The 27616-nt window shown below is 40.0% G+C and overlaps 1 protein-coding gene across 1 annotated transcript in view; it reads left to right on the top strand.

Moving 5' to 3' along the window:
* MGAT5 (alpha-1,6-mannosylglycoprotein 6-beta-N-acetylglucosaminyltransferase) overlaps positions 1-27616 on the top strand; it is a 332082-nt gene that overhangs the window by 210193 nt on the left and 94273 nt on the right. Inside the window, 7 exon segments of the mRNA XM_033112421.1 lie at positions 7568-7639; positions 9253-9414; positions 12841-13010; positions 16039-16139; positions 16142-16172; positions 21841-21934; positions 21936-21975. Coding sequence (XP_032968312.1) covers positions 7568-7639; positions 9253-9414; positions 12841-13010; positions 16039-16139; positions 16142-16172; positions 21841-21934; positions 21936-21975 — 670 coding nt within the window.

Genomic DNA, 27616 nt, shown 5'->3' with positions numbered 1-27616 from the left:
GAGGAGACAGACAAATGAAAAGTAAAATACATATCTTTTAGGTTGTACTAAATGCTGTTGAGAAAAATAAAGCAGGAGAGAGGGGGCAAAGAAATGCTCACGAGAAGTGATGGTGTCTGTTTTAGATAGATTGGTCAGGAACTACTGAGAAGATGGGAGGACGCTTTTGAAAACCAATTGAAGTAGGTGAGAGAGTAAGAAGTTTAGATGTCTGGCAGAGATGTTTAGCAGGCAGTGGGGACAATAAATGCAAAGGTCCTGGGAAGACCATCAACATCCAACATTAAGAACAAGCACATGGCAGACAACAGTGTGGTAGTTACCGGACGGCAAGGGGGGTGAGGGCAGGTCGAGGAGGGTAAAGGGGTCAAATATATGGTGACAGAAGGAGACTAAACTTTGGGTGGTGAGCACACTGCAATATACAGATGATGATTATAATAGTGTACACTTGAAGCTCATATAATGTTATTAACCAATGTCACCGCAGTAAATTAAATTAAGAAATACCATGAAATAATTTCATGGTGCACTGTTGGTAATTCTAACGAAACCTTCTGGTAGTTCTGAATTGCCTTTTAAATTCCTTCTTATCGCGCTGTAAAATTCAATAAATATTTAAAAAGGAACAAAACAAAAAGGAGAACAAGTGCACGGAAAATAATCTCCAGAGAAATTTTCCTGTTTTGTTCACAGGTATAATGGTGCCTGGCACACGTATTTATTGAATGAATGTTTCTATTTAAAAACATTTTATAAATAGCTTTCTATGTGTTTGTTCTGAGTGGGTAACTTCTCCCATCTATCACCTTTTTAATCTGGAAAAAAATATATATTCTAAAATTTGTAACATTAAAATCTGCTAAAACATTAAGTTTGAGACATGAAGCAGGGGCATTTTGAGCACTTACTAATAATTTTAATATAATGTTTTTTAATATTAATTATAATTATAAGAGAGTGCAAGGGGTCAGATTAGACTATTAGAATGGAATGAACCACTTATATGAGAAGGCGAAGTTTTCTTGCACATCTTTTATTCTCACTGTCACTCAGCATTATTTGCCTGGACCTACAATTCAGGCCACATTGCACATCAACACAAAAGAAGACCTACATTCCCGGTCTCTGCAGTATGATTACCTCTATAAATTCAGTGACATTGGCTATCAGAGTGTGCTTGGTGTGCATGCAGGTCCGACGAGGGCCAGTTTTGCCTCGTGCAGTGTGTAGTAGGAAGTATACCGAGAAAGAGTTGGTGTAAGAAGCATCTCCATGCATTACATTCCCTGGTTGACTACAGCGGAATTCTTTTGCTGCCTCTCCTGTGTGAAGAAACTTGACAGTTCTCCTATAGAGATTTGGGATGGATTTTTAAAACTGTGACATCCCCTTATGAGGACCCCACTGGTTTTGTGGCACGTTGAAAACTTACTGCAACTTCTCTTTGAAGTTCTTCTCTGGCATTCTGCATCCTCCCAGCCCTTGGCTCTCTCTGGCACATGGTCAGGCCTGTCCTTTCTGTCCATAATATTTCTGCCTCCAGTTCAGTGGCAGCAGTACAGTATTATAGAAAACACATGAGACCTGGTTGCCTGTCTGGATCCACTGCCTTGAGCTCTCCCTTCGGTTTTTTGCCTGGTTTCTCCTCACTGAGGTCAAAGTCAGGCCTCAGTGTATTGCCGCAGGTTCTTATAAAATGATGAAAATGGATAAGTGCCACATAAATGGAAATAAGTATCGTTACCATGACTGTCTTTAGTGCTCAAGTTATACCTTTGATTTATTCACTCACTATTCAACACATAATGATTGAGGACCTATTATGTGCCAGGCACTGTTCTGTTCTCGAGGCTGAGGATAGAGCACTGAACAGGCAAATTCCAGTTCCTGTCTTTAAGGAGCTTCCATTTGTATGGGGCAGCAAATAATAGACAACCAACACATAAAATAATTTCCACAAGTGGTGAGTGCCCCAAGGAAAAAGAGAGTAAGGATGCAGCGTGGCCAGGTAAGGTGGTCAGGGAATGCTTTTCTGTGTAGAAGTAAGGGAGTGTGATGCATGGAAATCTCTGGAAGGAAGAGGGTTCTAGGTAAAAAGAATAGCAAATGCAGAAGCCCTGAAGTATGGGGTTACCAGGTAAAATACAAGCTATGCAGTAATATTTAAATTTCAGGTAAACAATAATTTTTTAAAAACTATTAATATGTAACACATACGGCATGGGATGTACTTATACTAATTCTGAAATTCTTACTTAACTAGGGCTGTCCTTTTTCACACACACACACACCCCTGGCAGCCCTTCTGAGGTAGGAATGTTCTGTTTGACATGCAAGGAGCTTCTTGTATGTAGGGCAAGGTGAGCAAGGCAGGCGGTGTAAGGCTTCAGGTCAGATTTAGTATCATCTTGTTGTAAATTCTGGATTTTATTCTGGCTGCAAAGAGAAGCCACTGAAGGGTTTGAGTTAGTGTAGGAAGTGATTCAATTTCAACTTTAAAACGATTCCTCTTGCTGCGCAGACACGGGGGCAAGAGCTATTATTACGCTCCCTGCCCTGCACAGCACCCGGCACAGCAGCGGCACCGTCAACCCATTTGAAAATTCAGGCAATGCCACTCTAATATTGAAGACTGAATTGTCCTTACGGGGCCATAGGAACCAAGTGTCTGGTGTCTGTGGGTGTCGTGTGGTGATTAAGCACCTGGGCCGTGGAGCTGCAGACGCGGCTCAGGGCTCAGCTGTGGGTTCTGCCAGTGCCCATGTCTTTATCTGGCACGATGAGCGGCCCTGTCACAGACGATTATTTGGAGACCAAATGCGGTACTGTGTGTAAAGTGCTTAGCCTACTGCTTGGCTCCTAGGATATTGTAGTTTTTGTTCTTACATCTTTTGTCTCCCCACCCCATGCCCTGTACACGACCATTTCTAACAGGCAGTTTGGCCAAAATATTCATCAGCTCAGTTGTCTAGTGCACAGGACCGGTGTGGATAGTGGGACCATGTACATCTGTCGATGTCTTTCACCATTTGCCTTCCCTTTTTGAAACTTTAGCAAGGGGAGTGGGCTGGGTGTGACGTGGGGTAGAGAAGTCTTCTTTTTTTAAGCATATACATTAATGAGTAACTTCATTTAATATGTCAGTGTAACAAATGTGTGTGTATGTGTTTATATGCACAGATATGTATAATCTGTATCAAATGAATAGTCAACTGTATAGTATAGTCAATTGTACCCTTCTGATATATAACCACTTAGCCTGACAGGATGATGTAAAATTATCTTTTTTAGATCTTACAGCGTAATAGAATTATTAAGAGGTCACCTGAGCCAACTCCTTCATTTCGTAGATGAGAAAAGTTGAAAGCCAAGTGGTTTAAGGTTATATGCCTAGTTGTTTGTAGAGTTGGGCACAGAATCCAACAGACTTGGGCTGATTTCCAGATCCATCCTCTTTCTGCACTTAACAACTTTCTTTGTCTTTCACTAAGCATGGCCTTTCAGGTGGCTCTAACATGTGCTGGTCGGGAGTGACAGATCTCTTTTGTCACCCAACGCATCCACTCATTGGTGAGCTTATCTCAGCAAGTTGCCACCCACTGTAAGCTTTGATTTCCTCATATGGAACCTGGCCATGGTACCTGTGGCATAGGGTGCTTCAGGGACTAAAAGATGTCATGTATGCAAGCTTATTTATTTTTCCCAGAGACCCTGACACACTGTAAACCTTCAGTAAATGATTGGATGCTTACATAACGGAACTTCTTTAGAAATTATTCTATGAATAAATGTTCATTGTTTAAAACATCGTAATATGCAGATGAACATAAAGAAGAAAATAGAAAGCACCCATGACACCATCATCCAGAGATAATCTCAGCCTTTTCTTACACATTTTTCTCATTTAGTTTTTATTGCACTTTGCTATCTGTAAAATACAGCATGAAATTCTATGTCAGTGATCCATTTGAGCAAAACAGTTAACATTAATCATGAGAGAAGCCATCACAGAGCCTGATCATTATTCTTTCAAAAGAATAGAATGTTACTACAGTTATGCCAGTGATGTCTAAGTACATGCATGTATACGTTACATTTCCTCTAGTTTTTGCTGTCATTTTATTACTTCTTTTCCCCCCTTTAAATTCCAATGTGAGCTGTATACGTATCTGCCCGCAGTTTCTTTTTTCTTAAGTATAATGAATTGTCCATCCTGTGGACCTTGAAAGTGTGACCTACTTGAGCTCTGTTTAGGGACTTTGATGCTCATTGCTCATGATTAAGCTGTAAAACCTCTTCGGATCAAAGAAGTTTAAATCATTGGGTGGAGGGATGTCAAAAATCAAATTGGTTAATTTTCTATCTCCTCCTTCAAGAAAGTGATTTACAGGACCCTCTCAGTGGAATATGCATTAATGTTCTGAAGGTCTAGCCTGGCGGGTCTTGCTCTGTTTTTGCTGCCTCTTCATTTTGTTGCCTGAGGCGAGCGCACTAAAAAGATTAGTTTCCCTCTCGAAGAAGCTTTGCCTTCACATCGAAGGTTATTAGAGTAATGGTTCTGCTCCTCTATTGATTGTTGTGTGTGTGCTGCCATGAACTCAGATGGTTTTCAATTCTTGGGCTTCCTGCGGTGGTTTGTGGACTAGTTTAAGGATGTTCAGTGCCCACCCTGGCAGAGGGCTTGGGCAGGGCTGCCAGCTCGCAGGAGTCAGGCAGGGGTAGGGGTGGCCAGTGGGAGGGGCCGGTGCTGCCCTCGTGTGTGCCTGCGCCGATGGCAAACACAACATCCTGTCCCAAGGAGAGCACCAGGGGTCGCAGCTGGAAAAGTGTGGCCCAGGCAGTGGGTGAAGGAAGGTGAGCACCATAGGCTGACCTAGGACACTAGGGTTCTGACAACCAGGAGAGGAGATGGCAAGAGTGATTTGAAATAGAAGAGTGTCCAGATCAGGAAGTCAGTGGGCTCATTCTGGGGTTCATATTTTGTGGTAGGATGCTGTGCTGAAGTCGGGGGGAGTTAAATTTGTTAGAGGAGCCTGGGTAGATCAGACACAACAGGGATTAGGAAGTTGAGTTATTAGCCTTGAGCAAGTTTTTCCCTGAGTGTTATTAATGACTCTTATTTAAGAAAAGGTTGCTCATTGGAGGGCTGTTTGTTTCAGAACTTGGAGTTATTGCCAGTGCTGGCTTTTTTCCAATCCTGGTAATCCTCTGAGGTTTCAGAAAAGAAACATTCCCCTTCCCCCTGGAGAAATTGGTTTATGTATAATTTGATTACCTTGTTAAGCAGTTATCCTGCTACTGTGTACAAAAACAACAACCTTAAAAACCCACCTTCCTCATTCTGTGGCAAGATGTTCATAGCTGGGTTTTCCTCCATTGCAAGTGAATATGTAACGGTAAGATTTCTTGCTAAAAGCTAAAATAGACTCCATTTTCCACACTTTTGGGGATGGCCTTGAAACCTTGCAAAGCATTATGCAGTCATTTAGAGTAACAAGAGCTGAGATAAATGATCAGTTTCGAAGAGGAATTAAAGTCTTGAGTATTCTTTAGGGAAGTCACAGTTTAGAAGGTCACCTTGGACTATATTTTCAGCAGAGCAAGTTTTGGAAGATTCTTCCTAGGGCGGAGAAGTGAAGAGGACTTATACTTGCCTTTAATAATATCTGATCTCACTGATGTCTCTCCTTTTGGTTGATTTTCTTTATTCATGATCTTGTCTCATCTTTCCCAGTATCATACTATTCGTGAGGGAAGTTTTCATCCTGACACGTTGCTGTGTCCATTTAGTTATTTACTTAGTGTGAGGTTGACTGCCAATCTGTACCCTGCTTGCTCGTCCTCATCCCTTTTGTGTGGGGTTGAAGGTCTCATTCAGGTCTGCAATCCAGTCAAAGTCTTCATGTTCTCAATATGCTTTATAGCAACGTTTCATTGAGTCCATTTACAAAAATTTGATTTGCACTAAATAATTCAGTCTGGTCTAAGAATACAAGGTACAGGTGTGTGCAGTACTGCTGGGACCAACTGGGCTCCTCTTGCAGGCTTCTTTTCTGCTGGTTTTTCCTCATTTTTCTCATTTGTGGAGCTTCAGATAATTGCCTTTCGTGGTGATATTGCTGTAAGGTCTAAAGAATTAGATATGGGCGTCCAAGGCAAGTTAATGTCTTCTTTTTTTATGAGTAAAAACCGTTTCAACTTTCCTTATGTCCCCATTTGGAAAGTCTCCTTTTGAGTCTCCTTTGACCATATACACAAATACAGTCAAGTCTAATTTTATTCCATAAGAAGGAAAGGAACACATTGCACTTTTCCTGTCTAGGGATTCCATTCTCCCCCAAGCTCTGCTTATACCTTTCAGGTCATTTGCAGGCAGGTGGCTATATGCAAACCACCCAGTTATTTGGTTAAATAAAAATCACCTTACATTAAGTGCAGTGTCAAGATTAGTGAAACTGCTGTTTCTTTGAAAACTCACCCAGAACTGGAAGACAGCTGACTGTCTGACTCAGCATCACTGACCCCGGGAGGCTGTGATCTAACACATGTCTTTGCCTTCTCAGTGACCTTCCAAAGACACCGCCCTCCCTCTTGCTCTGTTCATTTTTATAGGTCCACCTGGCCATAGGAAGATTATTTTCAAATGGCTATTTATTATCCATCTTCAATAATTTCACTGCATATTAGTAACTGGACGATACACCATTGTGGAGTTGTATGTCCAGTTTTGACAGAGAGCTCAGACGTCATCATTACTCTGCATTTTCCATTTTTCCTTTACTAGAAATTATGAATTGGCCTAATTTTCTTTGGTAATCTTTATCGAAGGGATTCCTATAAAACCTGGTGCTTTCCTTTCTCTTCTCCCCCCACTCCCTTCCTCAGCTCTCTAAACTCTTGTGCATTAACAGAACAATCCGTCTTCTAGAATGGCTCTCACGAGATCGCTGAGGTTTCTTTTTCCTTTTTCCTTTCATCTCTTTCTCCAAGACATTTTGCCATCTTATTTCTTGTGGTAGTGTAAAGCCAGAAAATGAAGGGAAGCCTAGATCAGTTAGCTTTAAATTATCAGCTGCATTTCTAATTCTGAGATAAATGATTGCGTTCTGTGGCTCAGATGCCATGGTATTTCCTTTCCAGACCTGCCACAGCAGATAACGAATCATTCCTGTCTTTTTGCTATATAGTCAGAGAGGCACCTTTTCATTCTCATTCCCCTATGGCAATGTTCTAGTCTTTTAACTTTCTGCCATAAGAGCCCCCTCTCCTTCTGGTGTAGAAATGTGAGGATTAAATGATTAAGGAAGCATCACTGTAAAACACTTTGAAGTACAGATGTAAAGTGTAATCATACTCCTTGGGACCTTTGGTGATTGTTTCACCTGAGAGGGCACCTGCCTCTGAATTGCTAGCTAAAAGCATGGGACTCCGACTGATGATATTAAGAACCCACTTAAATATAGTGCTCATTGTGTGTCAGAAACTGTGCTCAGTGTTTTGTACATTCATTAATTCATTTACAGATGAACCAGCATACTTAGTGCCTCTGATTTATATTTTTCAGGTTGAAAACTGGTGTCCTCATTTACCTTGGAGAGCAAAAAATCCCTACGAAGAAGCTGATCATAATTCATTGGTAAGTGAATTTGGAAACCTCTTACTAGGCTCCTGAGTTGGGTCTGATGCCAAGTGATACATGTGGAGTCTTCTAGAAATGCCAGCTGTAATCTGAAATAGTGATACACTGAAGAACTTCTATCCCCAGTCCTGTAGAAATCTGGGTGACCAAAGAACTCAACCAGTGTGCATATATTTATTGAACAATTCTCTGAGGGTTCCTAAGCAATAGGCTACTGATAAGAACAAGACTTTGTGTCAGAGGTGGAGGTGCTCGGTGACCTAAGGAGGGCTGTGGTTGTAAATAGTGACCATACCAGAATAAATGCCAAAATACGGACCCCCGGAAATTAATGAGGAAGTGGTGGTCTCAGGCTGTAGGGGTCAGGGGATAGGGCAAAGAGGAGACGGTGGAGCTGAATTTAAAATGATTCAGAGTGAATTTATACTGGGTCAAGGAGATAAAGGTGTCTGATTTGAGGAAGAAGTTTCATGTACAAGAATTGCATTTTCAAGGAATAGGGTAGAGCATGGATCAGTGGGACAAGGCCAAGCGGGTTTGGATGAGCTGGGGTGAAGATGAGGTTGGAAAGATAGGTAGGGGACGGTGACAGGCTTAAGTCTTTAGACTGGGGAATCAGCTAAAGGCCAGGTAGTAAATATGTTCATCTTTGTAGGCTGGTGAGGTCCCTGTCAGAGCTATTCAATTCTGACCTTGTCGCCCAGAGGGCAGCCATGGACAGTATGCAAATGAATGGGTGTGGCTGTGTTCCAGTAAAAGTTCATGTACAACAACAAGCGCCAAGGAGGATTTTCCTCAAGACCCATAGATTGCTGACTCATGCTTCTGTCACGGGAAATTGTTGAGTCAAGAAGGGACATGATCAGATGAGTGTTTAGAATGAACTATGGTGACCGCTGAAAGATGGTTTCAGCATGTTTTAGATGTTATATGAAAAATATCAGTGTTATTTTAATCACTGATTGTATCCAGCTATATTATAAAAATGTTCTTCCTGGCATTTAAATTATCCTAGCCTGAATTTTAAATTTTATTCAGTTGTGATAGGAAACTGTTATTCCTGGCTTTTAAATTCTTCAGAAAATAGTGAACTTCCATTTGTTTGGACTAGGAAAAAAACTGAATAAGGAGCATGTGTTTTTCCCTACTTAATTTTATGGACAGAATGAGGCTTTTTGGCAGCCTACACAATACGAGGTAGCCTGTTAAGAATTGACTTCAGCTTTCCCAGGAGTCGGCTACCCTGCTTGAAGTGGCCAATAAATTCAGGTGCAGAGAATTTCAAGGTACATCAAGCGTACTCATTATATTTAAAAACAAAAACAAAACCGCATTTTAACATAGCTCAGGGCTTTGCAATGACTGCTTTCTTTCTCAATTTCTAATTTTGTAAATGATGTCCCTTAAAGCAGACCAGCAGTCAGGGGCCTTTGCTTCAATTTACAACCCTGGGACCTTAAAAGCAAAGCTGTGCAGCAGACAAGACTCACTTTTGAAGCCCTGCATTTAATTGAGTATCTCTTTCAAGTTTTCAAATGTCACATCATGAAAACCATTATGGTTTCTGACTTTTTATCTTCTTCTCATTTTTATTAAATTTCTGTTTCTAGGCGGAAATTCGTACGGATTTTAATATTCTCTACAGTATGATGAAAAAGCATGAAGAATTCCGTTGGATGAGATTGCGGATCCGGCGAATGGCTGATGCGTGGATCCAAGCAATCAAGTCCCTGGCAGAAAAGCAGAATCTTGAAAAGAGAAAAAGGAAGAAAGTGAGTTTCTAATTAAGTCAGTTCAGTTAGATGCCAGTTTTCTTTTAAAATTTGATTTTGCTTGGAGACAAGACGAAGAGAAATGTCATGTCTCAATGATATTCCCTGAGGGTGAATCTGCTCTGTCTGTTGTACAGCCATTTTTGGGTTTTCCTTTCCCCTGTTACAATTATCTTACTTAGCAAGGACCAGCACACATGTTTCTTGGGTGAAGACACCCAGAATATCTGCCTGTAAGATGTTTCCTTTGAACCATCTGTCTCTCTCAGTGGTGTCGGGAAACTTAACCCTCTTTTCTTTACTGGGATACAACCTTTGAGAACTTCCTGTTACATCATCATGACAGTTTTCTCTTTTTGATGTTTTGTCAGCTCTGGGGTTTGGGCAACTGATTAGTCCCGTTGCTTCTCTGTTTGGTTGGTACTGCTGCTTACGTTCTGGAGAGATACTGTAAGTTAAGCTTGAACCAGTTTGTTTCAATGCTTGGCAAAACTCTAGAATACCCCTGAGCATGGAAGATTTTATACCCTATTAATTAGAGACTATGTGGCTGTGGCTTTAGATGAACTGTTCTGATAATGAAAAAATTGAGCAAAGTAAATGATCTGTTCCTATGTCTAAAAATAAATTAAAAATGAGTGAGGTATTCCTAATTTGACCAATTTGATATCCTGGAAAAAGAAAATACAGATACACTGGCAAAATCCCAAGTCAAACTTGGATGGATCAGTTTTGCTTAGATCCCTTGAGTTTAGGAGATAACAAGACAAAACGTCCTGGCACCATAGAGTCCTCTGTGGAAGAGTATGTGGACAGAGGTCCAGATGGGCTGTAAAAAGCAAACAGTATACCTGTATAATCCTATGTAGTAATTTATTGTTAGGTGAAGAAAAGTTAGGTGGAAAATAGTGAAACTTATTTTTAAAAGGGAGAGGGAATATGTTTATATCTATATCTATATGTATACATGTAGATACATATATACACACCAATATCTAATGTATATATAACACATACACACTTCTTGCTTATATACCATATTTTTAAATGGAAAATATAAACCATAAAATTAAAAATAAAAGGAAATGGATGGTGATGATGGTTGCATAACAGTGTGGATTTACTTACTGCCACTGAACTGTATACTTAAAAATGGTTAAAATGGTAAATTTTGTGTTATGTATATTTTACCACAATAAAACAAAGGTCAAATAAGGAGCGGGGAAATAGTGTAGAGGTAACAGGTATAGAAACCACACTTCTCTGAATATATTTTACTTTGTAGATTTGATACTGGAATCATTTTACATAAGTGTAAAATAAAATTTAATTACTCAAAAAAAAGCAACACCTAAAAAATCACAAGGAATATGAAACGAATTGACTACATATCCAGTTTTACTATAAACATATAGAAAAGGACTAATCTTAGTGACTTTTGAACACAGTAAGTTGAATATCTCTAATGGGCTATCACAAAGGACAAAGTACTACAAAAATATCATAAAACAATTTTTACGAATCATGTAGTAGGTGGTGGTGTTGATAGTCTCATTTGGAATCCATTATGTGTATTGGAATAAAGCGAATGAGTAATTATTTTAGTGTCCTTGAAAAATGGGATTATCAGTGTGGGAGAGAGGAAGTAACAGATGTCAGATGGATAATGTTATGTAAAACTACTGTAATCCTGAGTTTGAATTGGAAAAACCAGTATGAACTCATGATAAGTTCTATCGTTGATGAAAAACAAATTTTCTAGCCATGACCACTGAATAGTCCTACAAACAGTGGTAATCTGGAGTCCCCTAAACACAGACTTGGTTCTTTACATACCATTTTCACAAAATGGAAGAGGAGTTTCTTAGAAAATAGGCGAAGATCTGAGACAGAAGTTGTCAATGAGCTTGGAACACTCATACCAGACAGCAAAGAAACTGTCCAAGATGATGGGGATTGTGTCAAAAGAACTTAGAAGCCAACTTGAACAGCCCCCCCATTGGCCAAAATGAGGCAATTTGATAATAAGAATAATAACTGCACTTTATTGAAACACATCAAATATACTTACATCTGTGACTTTATAATGATACCTATATTTTTTAATCCACATTAGTCATTATTAGAGAATGCTAAAGAACAAATTTGGGGATTTTTGTTGTTTTTTTAATTGGTAAATAAAGGGGAAGAATGAAGCATTGACCAGGTTGCTGTTTTTTTTTGTGTGTTTTTTTTTTAATGTAAATTGTATTTGAGAGGAACCAAATAGTTGATGAGGGGTAGTTTCTCTTTATAGAAGTATCCCAGCTAATAGATGCAGAAGGAATGACAGAAGATCAACATTTTGCCACCCCTCATGGATTAATGCATTTAGTTAATGATTATCAGTAGCTGCTAACATCACAAAACAGATTGTTCCCACCAGTGGAAGTACCTGGCACCACTTGTGAAGTAGTATTGCAAAGAAAAAAAAAATATGAATGGGTCATGGTGCAGATCTAATTACTAAATACAAGGGACAGAAGAATCTGTTACGCAATCAGCAAAATCTGGAATGTGAGAGAGACTTCCGGAAGTACAACCCAGTTTCTTTGACAAATAAATTACAAGCATACCCCCACACACTCCTCAAAAAACCGATGATCAGGAACTACTGTATATTAAAGAAGGCTAAGAGATACATGAAGCAATTATAATTTATGCACTTTGTTTGACTTCTGACTCAACCAACTACACTTGAAAAAATAAGGGACACTTGAGGAAGTGTAAACACTAACTGGATATTGGATGATATTAAGGAATTAATAGCTATTCTAGGGGTGCTAGTGATGTTATGATCTTTTAAGTGAAAGTTTGTTTCCTGTAGAGATGCAAACTGAAATACAGATGAATGCAGGTGATGTCTAGAATTTGCTTCAAGATAAGATAGAGGGGTTGGGAGAAAATGAGTGGTGTATATTAAACAAGATTTGTCATGAGTTAATCATTCTTGAAGTTACATGATGAGTACATTGGAATTGACTATCTTGTCATCTTTGCTTTTGTATACATTTGATATGTTCCATGTTAAAAGTGTAAAAATATTTTAGCTATGGAAAAAAGTCCCAAGTTATTCAAAAATATTTTATTTTTCTGGCTTACGCTCCTTTAATTCTGACTTTCTAAATATATGCTTCTTTGAAAAGTCCATACCTGATGCTCTTAGCCATACCGAGGGCAATAACGACTTTATTTCTCTAAAACAACAATGAAAACGGATTGTCTTCCTTTCTTTGTACTTTCTAGAAAAACTCCTTACCTCCATTGGGATTTCAATAGAACATAGACCTGACTTTAGAATTGGTTCATCGCCTTTTGGTGTTTTCCTGTGGAGTTTCTGCTTGGTTCAGTGGGAATCAGTATTTGCCTCTTGTTTTCTTTTTTCAGGTCCTCGTTCACCTGGGACTCCTGACGAAGGAATCTGGCTTTAAGATTGCGGAGACAGCTTTCAGTGGTGGCCCTCTTGGTGAATTAGTTCAATGGAGTGATTTAATTACATCTCTGTACTTACTGGGCCATGACATTAGGATTTCAGCATCACTGGCTGAGCTCAAGGAGTAAGGAGATTACTTTTCAATTTTAAAATCAGAATACAGAAAAGAAATTGTAAACTCTTAAAGCCCTCTATTAGTGTGTAATTTCTTGTGGAGGAAAATGAAAGTGATAATTCACTAAACAGGAGATAAGAAGATTATTTTCAGGAGCTAAATACATACACTATGAAAAGGATAATATGTTTTCATTGTAGCTACAGGCTCCAGAGGCTGCATAAATGAATGCCAGAAAATTCAAACTAAGGAGCTTATTCTTTGATATTACAGGTGCTTCCAACATCTGCACAAAACATTATTGACTTTCCTAATTCCCTGTCTCTTGTTGAAATTCATACCATTCCCTACATCAAGCTTTCTAAATCTTGAAACAGGGCAGGTTCCTGTTTATAATTTAATTTGGATAGAATGAGTTTCCTGAAAGCCCTGATCCAATCCTTTTTCAATTAGCCAACTTTCAACTCTGAGCCTGTTAACTCTACCTGGGTTTTCTATTTCACTGAAATTTGCTTCTAGCTCCAGCCTTCTCTTAATCTCTTTTAGATTGACACAGCTGACTAAGCAGGAATGCTTAGAGCCCCTTCACTCCTTTTGGATAACTGCCCACTGAGACTTTTGCAAAACATGTTGCCACATGTCAAATGTTCCAGAAGAAACACCTTGAATCAACATTCTGGAGGTCGAAGGGGTGTTAAAGTATGTCCCACCCTGCTCCTACTTTATTGTTCAAGATACTGACTCCCAGAGAGGTCACTTGTGTTAGGTCCCAGGTCCGCACCTCATTAGTGGCAGTGTTCAGATGAAAGCAATATCTGTAAGATAATATCGGCTGTCCTTTCTTAAGTGATTTCCATGGGCGGAAACTGATAATGGCTTTAGTTACAACAGCAGTTTCAACAGTTACGACAACCATGATGACTATTAACAGCTAGCATTTGTTGAGTGCTTACTGTGCATCAGATACTAAGCATCTTACGTGTTTCATCTTATTTAGTCCTTAGCACAAACTTGGAAATAGGTACTACTGCTTTCTGCATTTTACAGATGAGGAAACTGGTTCAGACCACAGATGAGTTGTGGCAGGTCACACGGAGACTACGTGGGAAGCCAGGACTTGAGCCATATGTCTGTCTGACCTCATAGCCTGTGCTCCTGACCACTGCACTGCATGTCTCCATTCAGATCTAGATAAACCTGAGGTCATCTGAACCCTTAACCCCACTCTGTCCCTTCAGGCTGCCTCCTGTTGCCTCCTTCCTGTTTCCTTTAAAACACACTGGGTACACCATCTGTGAAGTAGGTGCATTCATCCAGGTAGCCGTCATCCCTCCTATGCCTGCTGTGGGCTGGTTCTTGGTATAAGATACAGAGATGAGCAGCAGGTGGTCCAAGAGATGCCAGTCTTTCGATGATTACAACTGGTGCGTCACTTAGTCATTACACTAATTCTAACGTGGTTAGTACAGTTGAGAGATGAATGCTAGAATGTACGCACAGGGAGTATAGAACCTGTGGAAATATTGCCCACAGTGTATTGAGCACCTAGAGTAGTGCCTAGCACACAGTGGGTGCTCATGACTACTGCACAAATGAGTGAAAGGATGAATAAATGGATGAACGAATGAGTGGGTTTACTGTAGGAACCCCAGGGACAAGTGCTTTCTGGGGCAGTCAGAAAAGGTGTATTAGGGGTCTGCCAGGCAGACTTAGTTTAGTGGTCAAGAGAAAGTCTGTAGAGGTCTTGAAGCACTAGTGACAGGGACACATGTGTTTTTTTTAAGAAGACAGTTGTGGAAGCAACATAGAACAGTGGTTCCCAAACATGACTGCACATAGAACCACCAGGAAGACTTTTCAGATTCCCAAAACTCACACCATATCTCAGACTAATCGAACCACAACCTTTTGGGATAGGGCACAGGCATCCGTATCTTGATGCCTCCAGGTTTCCAGTGTGCAAACAAGTTTGGGAACCACTGAATACAGGGTGGACCAGGAATCAGGAAACTGCTTCAATGGGCCAAGTCTAGTCCTGCCTTTTTTTTTATTAATGAGGTTTCATGGGAACACAGCTACACCCATCGTTTCTGTATCAGCTGTGACTTCTTTCATTCTACAGTGGGGAGTTGAGTAGTTGAGACAGAGAAAGTGTGACCTTAAAGATGAAAGTATTTACTACCTCACCTTTTACCAAAAAATCTTCAGATTCTTGGGAAGAACTTGGTTATAGGGAACTAGAGGAGAGGAGCAGTGTGCCTGGCACAGCTATAGAGCAGAGTCCTGTTTATGTCTATTGTCCTTTGAAATAGGATCTCTGCATCATTTGGTGAAGGATTGTTGTGACACATGAGCAGGGGCAGAAGGCTTCAATGAAGACCCATTTCTAGGTGAATGGCACGGTGGAAGAAAGGGTAATGAGGAAGGATAAACTGTAGTGCCGGTCTGTAATACAGTTTAGTCAGAAGGAACAATTTGCTGTAAGAGAAAACATTAGGAGACAATACAAGACAGTATTGAAAGAAATTTATACTATAGATGCCAGAAATAGAAGAGGTCAGAAATAGGAGGTCAGTGAGGGCTGGAGTAATAAGAAACTAATAGTCTTGAGTATCTACTGTACATTAGTGAGTTTCTATTCAATACCTCATGGTACCTGAGAGGTTGCTATCTTTCTTATCTGTATCCAATCTGGTTTTGTGGTGGGGTTTTTTTGTTTGACTCTGAGGAAAGATTCTGAAGTTCAGTAACTTGTCTAAGATCTCACAGCTGCTAGATAGTGGCGATAAATTCAGATCTATATCTTCCTTGATTTCAAAGGCTGTTTGTACACCATTTCCTTTTGCAAGAGTGGGAAGCAGGGCTCTGGATGGGCCTCAATGGGTGGGCAGAACTTAGATAAGCAGTAGATTGGGAAGGGCCTTGCCGTCCTCTCGGATAAGGACTCTTGGATGTTTATTTACCTATTAAAGTTGTTAAGTGTAGTGCCTTGAAGTAAATTGTTTATCTTTTTTTCCTCTCTTTGCCCTTTCTCTAGAATAATGAAGAAGGTTGTAGGAAACCGATCTGGCTGCCCAACTGTAGGAGACAGAATCGTTGAACTCATTTATATTGATATTGTAGGACTCGCTCAATTCAAGAAACTCTTGGACCATCCTGGGTACATTACCAGTAAGTGCTGCATGCTGCTCTTAAGTTTGTAGAGTTTTAATTTTTTTTTTTAACAAGGTCACATGGTTGCAGGTAGAAAAAGCTTATCAAAGATTACCTTTTGAACTATATGGAGTGTATTTTCCATTCCTAATTGAAAATCAGATTCTCCACAATGATTTTTTACTTTCAAGGGCTATTCATTATTTTCATTGATTTCTTTAAGAATAGAAAACAAGTGTCCAAGCTCCTTTTTGCCTGCCCTAATACTTAGCATTCTTCTCGGTGCGCCTACACCAATCTCATCTGTTTTAATCAATAACGATTTTGATGAACTATGGACAGTGTCATTTCTTGTGTTTCTTAGGTTTGAGATTGTGACTCATTTCTCTTCGACTTTCCACCATCAGTATTCTTGTCATTCTTGGAAGAGAAAGCTGGGAATAGCTTGTCTGAATGTTGGTCTTGCACTTTTTAATACCTGCCTCAGGCTTAGTATGACGCAAGTACATGGGTTAGTCTGCGCACAGTCTGTATTATTTGGTAGATGAGCTCAGTGTTTCCTGGGGTGTGAGTTTGGGACCGTGATTTAGTATTTGAAACGATTTTACATGATACACAGCATAACGCTAAATGATGTTGAATTCTATAATGAAGTTTATTTTTCTGTTTTCTTTCAATCTTTCTGAAAAGGGCTTAGTTTGATGCTACGATCTGTTCAACACTACTTTTAACACGTGCATGTATTTTTAACAGTGAGAACAGCTATACATCTCAGCCTTCAGCAGGCAAAAGTATCTAGTTTGAGTTTAATAATACTCACTAAAGAAGAGTAATATGCTTTTTTTGTTGTCTTCCATTTATTACAGTTATACTGGCTTTTATTTATGGTCTATAAAAATTTCTAATAAATTTTAAAAGGTGAATAAGTTTAAACAAACATCATATGTATTTAATAGTATCAGTGGTACCTGAATTTGAGTAAAAATCGTAACGTTAATACCAACTTTACCAGTGATGGTAGATGTTGACCTACAGTTTTGAACCGACTTCCTAAGAGAACCCTGCAAATCCTTTGATTAGCACAACGTGGAACCCCCTCTATGTGTTTCTTTTCTTTGATGTTCAGTAAAGAGATGTTTTGCTATGTTCTTTGAACCTAACCAATAAATGAATCAGTGATGGCCTGAACTCGGTTTCTTTATTTCAGGTTAGTTTATCGTTTAATATTATTAACTTTAATCTCCAAGGTTATGTCAGACTGGAAGGCCTTTAGAGTGGAAAGAAATGAAAATTGAGCATATTAAGAACCTCCTCAAAAACACAGGGAGAAACATGTCCTTCATTCCCTTCCCTTGCGGTAGCACTGATTTTCAGTAGCACTGATTTCCTCACTGGGTAGTGAAACCATCGTGGGCAGCGGAAAGGGATTATTAAGAAGAGACTGTGTGCTTTTCATTGCCTTTGGATGTAGTTTCACAAAAAGCAAAATAAAAATCTTGGTTTGGGCCAGAATAGCACTCTACCTTCTGCATCAGGTTTGTCTTGATTCTGGGTTTATTGTTTTCTTGAAGTTTTCATGAATCATGGGTCATCCATTTGTTCTTAGTTACATGGAAATACCCATCTTTCTTCTTGGTTAATAAGTCATGTAAGTAAACAGTGTTTTTTGTGTTTTTTTTTTTCTTTTTAACTACAGCATTAAAAAAGAAAGAAAGAAAGAGAGGCAGTGCTGCTGTCTTCTGATGCTTTGCGAATGGCAGGCATCTGATAAATGTGCTAAAGGAACTGAGCAGTGCGAGCAGCCCTGGGCTCACATGTCCTCGCCATTCAGAAGGGCGGTTTGGATGGGAAAATGTTCTCAGCAGTAGTGGTTAGGTCAATTAAAAAAGACAATTTCATTATCAAAATGGTCACTGTTGATGGGTATTTGATTCTTGTTGGATCGAAAGGCACTATCTCAGAGGGGGTTTATGGAAGAGTGTAATGTTTATGCCGCCTTTCTTTAACAAATCATCTGTGTTAGTGATATTAGCTGGCAGGAGGTCTGTTAGTACTTTAGCCCTGATGTCTTTGTGGCGTGATGAAACTAAGCTTTCATCAGAAGGCCAAGCAGGTCCTCCAGAAAGTTTCTTGCTCATTTCTTTCCCTTTCGAAGATTAGAACTTCTCAGGGCTATTAATAGTAAGTGGTACGAATTCCATTAAATGTAAAGTTATCATCTGATTTTTCTTTAGGAAGAAACTCTTGAGTCTTCTTGATCTTGGAAATGTTGATCTTTGTAAATTCTGTCCAATTTTTGTAGGGACCAGGCAATTCAGTTAAACATTTACTAAATACCTACACGCGACTAGTAGACTGCTAGGTACTGCAAACCCATTCCCACTTTGCTTCATATGCAGCCTTTGCTGAGCATTGAGGACACCCAGGAAAGTGAGATGCAAATTAGTCTACAGTATACCGTGTTTTACATCAAGCTCCAAATTAGAAAGTAGGTCCTGGCAAGAATGTTATGAGCATCCATCTTGTAATGGTGTGGCTTGGAGCAGAGAGAATGTTCCAAGAGTCATTTGGCATTGGTGCCGTGATCCCTGTTAGAAGGAGGCCAGCTGCTCGGGCAGCAAAGCAAATATCTTTTTAAGTCATCAGTCTGTTCCTGATGCTCCAGACACAAGGCATTAGAGGAAGGGCATAAATATTAACAACACAAACACATTTCCAAAACACACAGATGTAGAAAGTGATCGAAGGAGGAAAACTATGTTAAGCCTCCTCTGTCATAGACAGAGATCAGTCTCCTGCCTCTGGTTAGAAAACAAACCCAGATAAGCTAAAAAAAAAAAAAAAAAAAAAAAAAGCAATTCCTAAATCAAAGCTTCAAGTATAAGGATGTAGAATTACAAGTATATGAGACGGGATCCTTCACTCGATAGCCTTCCGTTGAGAAAACGCCCACTATCCCGCAGCGTACGTCTAGGCACGTTATAAAAGTCCAGGCTTTCAGGAGTTAGGTGACTACCAGGCATCTTTACTCGTTCGAGTTGTTTTAATTATCCATATTGAAAATCACACCAATAAAACGCCAAGTTAAAAACAGAGTCACAAGCCAAAGCTGGGGAGGAATATAGAATGTTCGAGTCGATGGCAAATAAGTGGAAGCAGCCAAAGCCTTCAAGGCGAAGGTTCCTGATGACAAGGGTGCCTGTTGCTCCCTGGCCTGTCTGCACTGAGCGCCATTGTCCTTGAATCCCAGCTCTGTTCCTCTGGCAGGAGCTGCGCCTTTCCAGCCTCACCTGTCAGGGTGCGTCCTTCCCTCCCTGGCAGCGACGTCCTGCACCAAGCTGCCTCTATCATCCCTGCTGTTTCCTGCCATCTTTCTCAGAGAAAAAATACACTGGCTCCCATCAGTTCCTTTGTATCTTATTTTAAAAGGAAAACTGTAAATTAAAACATGGAATGTTTTATTAAGAGAAAAGGAATGCTCTGAGCTGTTCAAAGAGCTCGGAAATCATGTGTTGGTCAGTTCCTTGAGTCCCTAGCTTTTTCCTGGATGTGGACGCCCATTTCTGTCCACCTATTGGATGCCAGGCTGATGACACCTTCTTGGTGAGACTGTGAAACTTGTCGCTGTGATGATAACATGTTCCTTGAGAGCCAGCCACACAGGCATCCAAAACAAGGAAATGCTTTCTGTGGTCAGCTTGTATTTCACTTTGTGGTCATGACCCGCCCTCCTTCCTTCCTACCTTCCCTCTTTCTTGTCTTCCTTATCTACAAAAACGGTGGTGATAGCTAATGAGAAAATCATCACACCAAAATGGCAATTTACTGTTGCCCTTCCTGAAAAATCCAATCTGGTGTTCACATTTTTTTTTTCTGAATCACACATTGATGTAAAAATAAAAAGTTAGAAGAATGACTCCCTAATAGTGCAAAAAGGAAGAAAGAAATTGAATCAGATACTTGAAAGTCATTTCCATCATCTGACTCTAAATGCGAGCTTTAATCTTTACTTACTTTCATGCTTATTGGTCCAGTAAAGGCTATTCAGAGGTATTTTTGATACATAACAGAAAATAGTGCTATTTTTATTGGCCAATTATTAGCTAAATTTACATCAATGTTTGAGAATCCGTAATGAAATAAATGTAAACAAAATCAGTAAATTCTGTTTAGTATTGATTCCTTTCCTCTGATTGGTCATTCTATGTGCACTCTAAACCAGTTTGTCAGCAGGCTTTTTCTGTCAAGGGCCAGATAGTAAATAGTTGAGGCTTTACTGGCCATATGGTCTCTGTCTCTCTCACTCTATTGTTCATTGTGTGAAAGAAGCCACAGTAATATGTAAACAACTGGGTGTGGCTCTGTTCAAATAAAACTTTATTTTTGAATGCTGAAAATTGCATTTCATGCAATTTTCACATGTCACAAAACATTCTTTTTTGTCCTTTGTTTCTTTTAATGATATAAAAATGTAAAGATCATTCTGTGCGGGAAGGCCGTACAAAAGTGGGCAGTGGACCAGATTTGGCTGATCCCGTTCTAAGGCTTCGGCAGAACAGCCAAAAGAAACATCTTCAGTTTCACTTCTTCAGGTCCTGGGAGAAAGCAATAATGTTCTGTTACTGTCGAATATGTAAAAATCAACACTCCTATTGAGCGAGATTCTAAGCTTTCCCTAAAATCACATATTCTAATTAATTGACGAAAATGTTGGATGATTGTTGAAAGAGCTAAGCCAAGCCAGTATTTTAAAGCAGAATAAGATCTCCACCTTTGTCTGTTCAGGCTGTTGTAATATATGCCACAGACTGGGGGTTTTGTAAAGACAAGCATTGATTGCTCACAGATCTGGAAACTGGAAGTCCAAGATCGTGGTGGAGTGAGGGCTGGCTTCCAGGTCTCAGACTTCCTGTTTCCTCACATGATGGAAGGGGCCCCGGAGCTCTGCTAAAAGAGCGTGACCCCATGCATGAGGGCTGCCCTGTCATGACCTTGTCACCTCCCAGAGCCTCCATCTACTGATACCATCACCTTTGGGGCATAGGATTTCAACATACTGTGTTTCCCCGAAAAAAAGCCCCAGTGAAGATCGTCAGCCAGACGGTTGCATTTAGTACGTACGATGATGTCCCAGAAGAAGATGACATGACTGTCTTTGAATAAATGTAGATTGTTGTACATGAAAAAATAAGACATCCCCTGAAAATACACCCTAATACATCTTTCGGAGCAAAATTAGTATAAGACCCGGTCTTATTTTCGGGGAAACGTGGTATATATTTGGGGGGACATAAACATTCAGACCATAGCTACCTCTAAAAATGGTGGTTCTTTGTTTCTTCAACAAGTATTCACTAGTCACCACTGGATGCTCGCCCCTGGCGAGGGTACAGCAGTGAACAGGCAGTCTGCAGTTGCAACTTGTGGTACTTGTGAGTGATCTTCTGTGATTAGTCAACTCACCTGAAGCAGATTGTATGTGCTGTGATAGTCGAGGCTCCGTAGTCACGCCTGGAGATGTTTGGTGTCCAAGCTATTCTAAAACCTCTCGATTCCTGTCCAGTAGCTTTCTAACTAGAAGGATCTGTCCATTTGGGCAGTCCCTGAAAGAGAGTTTAGAACGTTTATGTTCAAGCTTGGGGTCAAAGCTGTAGATTTATTTACTCAGAGCACTTTTTTCTTTCAGGTGCATGCTCCGAGTCCTGGACTCATTCGGCACCGAGCCGGAGTTTAACCATGCTAGTTACGCCCAGTCTAAAGGCCACAAGACCCCCTGGGGAAAAATGGAATCTGAACCCGCAGCAGTTTTACACCATGTTCCGTGAGTATCCATGTTCGCCTCTGCTTTCCAGAATGCCATCAAAGATAAATGGGAAAAGAAATTCGATGGCCATGTATTTTGGGTTCTGATTCTCAGGGCCCTGAACTGTAGAAATGTGTGCTGTTGAACCTTGGCCTTGGGAATAACTGATTTTTTTTTTAATTGCAATTGAAAGTCCACGCGAGCCTTTTGTGAAAGGGCTTGGGTCGACTTTGTATTGGCAGGCACCACACCCCTTTCATGTTACACAGATGTTGCTTAGGATCCACTTGGTTAGTGATGAGAAATGAGGTCTTCACATTTTCCAAATAATGAAACCTTAACTTAAGCACCAAACTTTAAAGAAAAAAGTTTGCTTTTTTAAAATGGAACTTTGGAAAACACTCTTTCGCACTTTTCTGACTTCTTAACCACTAGACCCAGAAGGCAATCTGACCTTCTCTTGCTCACACGGTGTCAGTGTTGCCGATAGCAATGATTATTTTAGGAGGTGATACAGTGGGCCCACTAACAGGTGATCAATTAATTGGCCCCAACTGTAGGCTCTTAGCACTTTTCTGTTTTGATGGTAGTTTTTTTCCTCCCACATTCACCATTTCCTACTGCTGCTATCAGTTTACCCTTCTAGTCTCATTTCATTTACAATTAGCTGAGTATCATGAAGCCAAGTTTTGAACTTGAAGCCAAGTTCATGCCAAAAGTAAATTGTTTGAGTCAGGAGATCTTGGTGATGAGGAGAAGTCCTATTCTGGAAATGAAAGGTCACGTGGGTGAAACGGTTCATTTGGATGTGCAGAGTGGAGAATTCCCAGGTAACAAAATTATCAGATAATTTTAATGCACAGGTTTCTATCCTAGAATAAATATCTGAGATGTACACTTGTTTCCTTTGTTCAGTTACAACCCAAGGGATCCCTACCCTGTCTTTCCCTTGTGGTTGCCTCTCCCCCTGTATGCAGCCACCTGAGACCCTTTTCTCGGGTTCACTAAATGTAACAGCAGACACATTGGACTAATCCCCAGCTGTGTGAGGTGTAAGAAGGGAGAATTAAGAAGGGTTAATGTAAAAAATCAGCTCGTGTTTAAATGTTCTTTTTAGCTCAGAGAGACTTGTAAGAGAATGTTATGTGCATAGTAAACATGATTATTATTGTTCCTAGAGCTATGAGGTGTGATCAAACAATACAGTGAATGTTTAAATGAAACAAAAATCATTACAGTAAAAGACACATTGCCGTTAATCCCCCTCAAAATACTCCCCCTCGCTTTGAAGACTTAGCCCATCGTTCTTGCCACTTTCTGAAGTAGTTCTGGAAGTCCTCTTTTGTGAGTGTCTTTAGTTATGGTGTCATGGCTGCCTCGATGTCCTGAATCATTTTGACTTTGGGGAAGAGTGAGAAGTCGCATGGTGCCAGATACGGTGAATAAGGTGGATGAGGACACACTGTAATGTTTTTATTTGATGGAAATCGCTGTATACCAGAAGCGATGTATGACACGAACCGTTGTCATGATGGAGGATGATTCACAGCACACTTTAAACCACACCTTTTCTCAGCCATAGCTCACACCCAACTGACTGCACCAAACAAGTTGAAACTTGTCACACACTGTTACAGTTAAGGTTTGATGCCCCGCTTCCCGTATTGAAAATCCCTGTCTTTCTGTTGGATGGCACTCAGCAGCAGCATTCACCGTATTTTTTGATCACAGCAGAAAAGGCTCTGTGTCACATATCACTTCTGGTACGACAATTTCTGTCAGATAAAAACATTATGGTGTATCCTCATCCACCTTATTCACCGGGTCTGGCACCATGCGACTTCTGGCTCTTCCCCAAAGTTAAAATGATTCAGGACATCCAGGCAGCCATGACAGCACAACTAAAGACATTCACAAAAGAGGACTTCCAGAACTGCTTCAGAAAGTGGCAAGGACGATGGGATAAGTGTGTTTGAAGCAAGAGGGAGTATTTTGAAGGGCACCAATAGCAATGTGTCTTTTACTGTGATAAATTTTTCTTTACTTAAACATTCACCATATTGTTTGATCACCCCTCATGTATCATCCTGCTATTGCAACCTGTCCCTGGGTACAGTTTAGGGAACAAACTAATCTATTGCATGTTAGGTGACAGATGGCTGGTCAGCATGGTAAAACGTGTAACTTTGAGGGCCTAAGATGAGATGGTACAAAATAACCTAAGAAGTGACCTATGTGTTACACCAAATGAAAAATATTAGTCATATCTAAAATGGCCAGAATTGCCTGACTGATATGTGTGTATTTTCCACGAGGTGGCGCAGTTCTATGTCCAGGGAGCCAAATAGAACGTTTTTCCAGAAAGTATAAAATTCTCTTTTAAGAGTGTTGGAATTTAGAGTTCTAAAAAAACCTATTTTGTTATACATGAATGGAGGATTTCTACAGTGTTGGTTGATTAAGTTGAAAGAAAGTCACAATGTAACTAAAATGTAACTAAATGTAGCTTACAGTGTAACTAAAGATGAAACATAGTTTAATTCCTATTAACATTGGAAGTGAGTAAGTATCCTAACTGTATACCAGAAGGGATGTATTCTGACTCAGTTAGATGTATTCTAACTGATCCTAACTGACCCAGAATTTCAGAATTCAGCAAGCATGGGGTGGGCGGGGGACTGATACATTTGACAGCCCTTAAAAAAAGTACTGTACGGCAACAACAATAACACTGTAAGCAAGTTTTATAGCAGAGGGTTAGTGTCACTAATACAGAGGGTGCCAAAAAAATGTGTATACATTTTAAGAAAGGAAAAATGTATTAAAATTGTAATACTCAATATATACCGATAACAAAAGATGAATACAAGTCACGTTTGACTTCTCCAATTACAAGAGGTGCTCAAAGTGGTTACCATCAGCGTCCAGACACTTCTGATTACAGCAAACTACTGCTTGAACAACGTTGACCAAAGTGTCCACTTGTAGACATTTTTTGGCACCCCCCAGTAGGTAAAGAGCTTTTAAAAAATGAAGAAAACGTTCTACAATCCAATATGAAATTGGGTTAAATCTATTACCAATTCAGAGGAAAAATAAATTTATTGCCCCAAACATATGAAAACACATTAACCTCACTCACAATGAAGAGAAATGCTTTTCAAATGGCGTCGTGATATCATGTTGTGCATACCAGATTGGCCAACATCTGAAAGTTGGCTAGCATAGCTATTCCAGTGGTGAGGCTCAGGCATAGCAGTCTTTTCCCACCGTAGTGGTGATGGTGCAGCATGGTACTCAGTGTGGGAGGATATGTGTTACCATCTAGCAAAACCATTGATGCATCTTTCCTTTGAGCAAATTATACCTAGGAATCTATCACAAAGATGTGTGAGCAAAAATAAGAAATGGCACGTTCACAAGGCCATTCACTGTGGCACGATTTGTAATAGACAAAGACTGGAAATAACCCAAATGTCCCTATAATGGGGTCCATTGATAGAAGTGCTGTGTAACTGTGAGAAGCAATGACAAAAGTGTCCACTGCTCTGGGGCGAGATGCCCAATTCAGTGATAAAAACCGAAGAGTAGGGTAGTGTTTAGAGTTACTCCATTCTACATAAGAAGGGTATAGAGGAGGAATGTGTATACGTTAGTGTGTATGACTTTGTATTTTCAAAAGACATAATGGAAGAATAAAAAACAAGCTAGCAAGAATGATTATCACTGGAGGAGAGGTGTGCAGGATCACGGATAGAAAGTGGATGTCTCTTAATGTACCTTATTTTGACTTTGGAAACATGTAAATGTTTTACACAATTGAAAAAAATCCCAAACAGAAAAATATTCGCTAACTGAAACAGATTGAAAAAAAAAAAAAGAAACAAACCCAGTGATCTATCAGGTTAGTGTTAATCTCTCACCCTAAGAAAATAATTATTTCTAGTGACTTTAAAATGCAGTCTTTGGAATGTACATTCATAGTGGGAAATATTTCTGTTATTTGAAACTATTGCAGGTATACTGTAGGATCCAAAATTTTCAATATATAAGAAAGGGGGAGTACTTAAAAAATTAAAGTAAAGACTGTGTAATATTCAACTCGAATAGGAAAGTAAGAAAGGGGGAGTACTTAAAAAATTAAAGTAAAGACTGTGTAATATTCAACTCGAATAGGAAATATCCATATGCACTTACTTGTATTTTTTTAATCTTTAAAAAGACAATGTTTCCCAGCTCTGTACTTTGAAAAGGATCAAAAGTAAAGATGACTCACTCGCAAGTATTCTTAGCACTTAGACTGGGATTCCCAAATACCTTTCCCAGTAAAAGGAACCTCCTGCTCAGATAAGTAGCTGATTTCAGGTCCCTGGCAGGAAATGTGCAAGATGAGACATGTTGGCATACCAGAAAGCAAGGAAGCCAAGACACACCAGTGGGGTGGAGTCAGAAGGACTCAAGAGCCAAAGACGGGACAGTTAGAGCACCAAAGAGAATAATGACTTCATAAAATCAAACCAATGAGAAATAATCCGTGAGTCTGGAATCCATGATACTTCAAACAAGAAAAACCCACAAAATCAATAGGTCACTTTTACAAGTTGCCAGGACACCACTTCAGTACTCTGAAAAAGAAGGGAAAGAATCCAGCTTTGATCCTGATTTTCTAAGATAAATTGTATTTGACATCAGTCAAATAGTTGATGACAGTTTGTTAATCATGGAGAAATCACAGCTCATAAATGCAAAAGGATGGAAGAATTAGAAAATCAGCATTTCTAAAGGGTAAATGGAGCCCGGCCCCTTCCTCAGTGTTGGCTGATTCATCAAGTAACAGGTTGATGGGAAAATCCCTCATGGGTGAAGCTGCCTGGAATGGAAGAAACAGGGAAATGAAGCGGTTGAGACGTTTCATCATGTTGAGATGTGTCAGTTGGAGTATTTGCAACTGAAAACAGTGACTCTTGCACCCTGCTTTCCAGAGCCTGTCCACGGAGAACTTGGGTGCATCCTTAAGAGAGGGGGCCCTTCCTTCCCACATAACAAAGGGGTGGGTCTAGTCCAACCCAGCCCAATCTTCCCCAAGAGTCTTTCATTCCCTCACCCTTTGGAAAATGTGGCTAATCTCGTGGTCTGAATGACCATACCTTTGAGTATAAGAAGAAAATGTCAGAAGTTATAGTTCTTCTTGTTAATTATAAAAAACAAAACAAGCGTACTTGTGCTTACTCTATGGGCTGATAATCATTATTATATAATTGATGGATAAACATGCCCGTGTATTGCAGATGTACTTAAATTGTTTTCCACTGGTGGGTGCACAATGAAAAGTTTGAAGACCGCAGAAATAGAGTGTCGTGCTTGTAGAATCAAGTCGTGTTCAAGTGCCGCTGTCTTACTTTGAGATGTAGCAGTGTTCTGGCATGTGAGGAGTGCAGAAAGGATGGGGAAGCCTGGTCGGAAAGGGCCTGAGAGGAGGATGAAGAAAGAAAGGGATCTATGGTGAAGCCTTTTTAGGAGCCGTGAGATGAGACCACTGACTGGAAGGCGCTTGCTCTACAATATTTGGGAGTCTATGTCTCCCGTGGAGGCTACTTCTCTTTCTCCTCTAACTCATTCCTCACGAAGTTATTGGAGTTTCTAACAAGTTGAAAAGCCC

This window comes from Rhinolophus ferrumequinum, chromosome 8 (genome assembly GCF_004115265.2).
Source record: "Rhinolophus ferrumequinum isolate MPI-CBG mRhiFer1 chromosome 8, mRhiFer1_v1.p, whole genome shotgun sequence".
Classification (NCBI taxonomy): domain Eukaryota; kingdom Metazoa; phylum Chordata; class Mammalia; order Chiroptera; family Rhinolophidae; genus Rhinolophus; species Rhinolophus ferrumequinum.
This window is presented reverse-complemented; position numbering and strand designations above follow the sequence as displayed.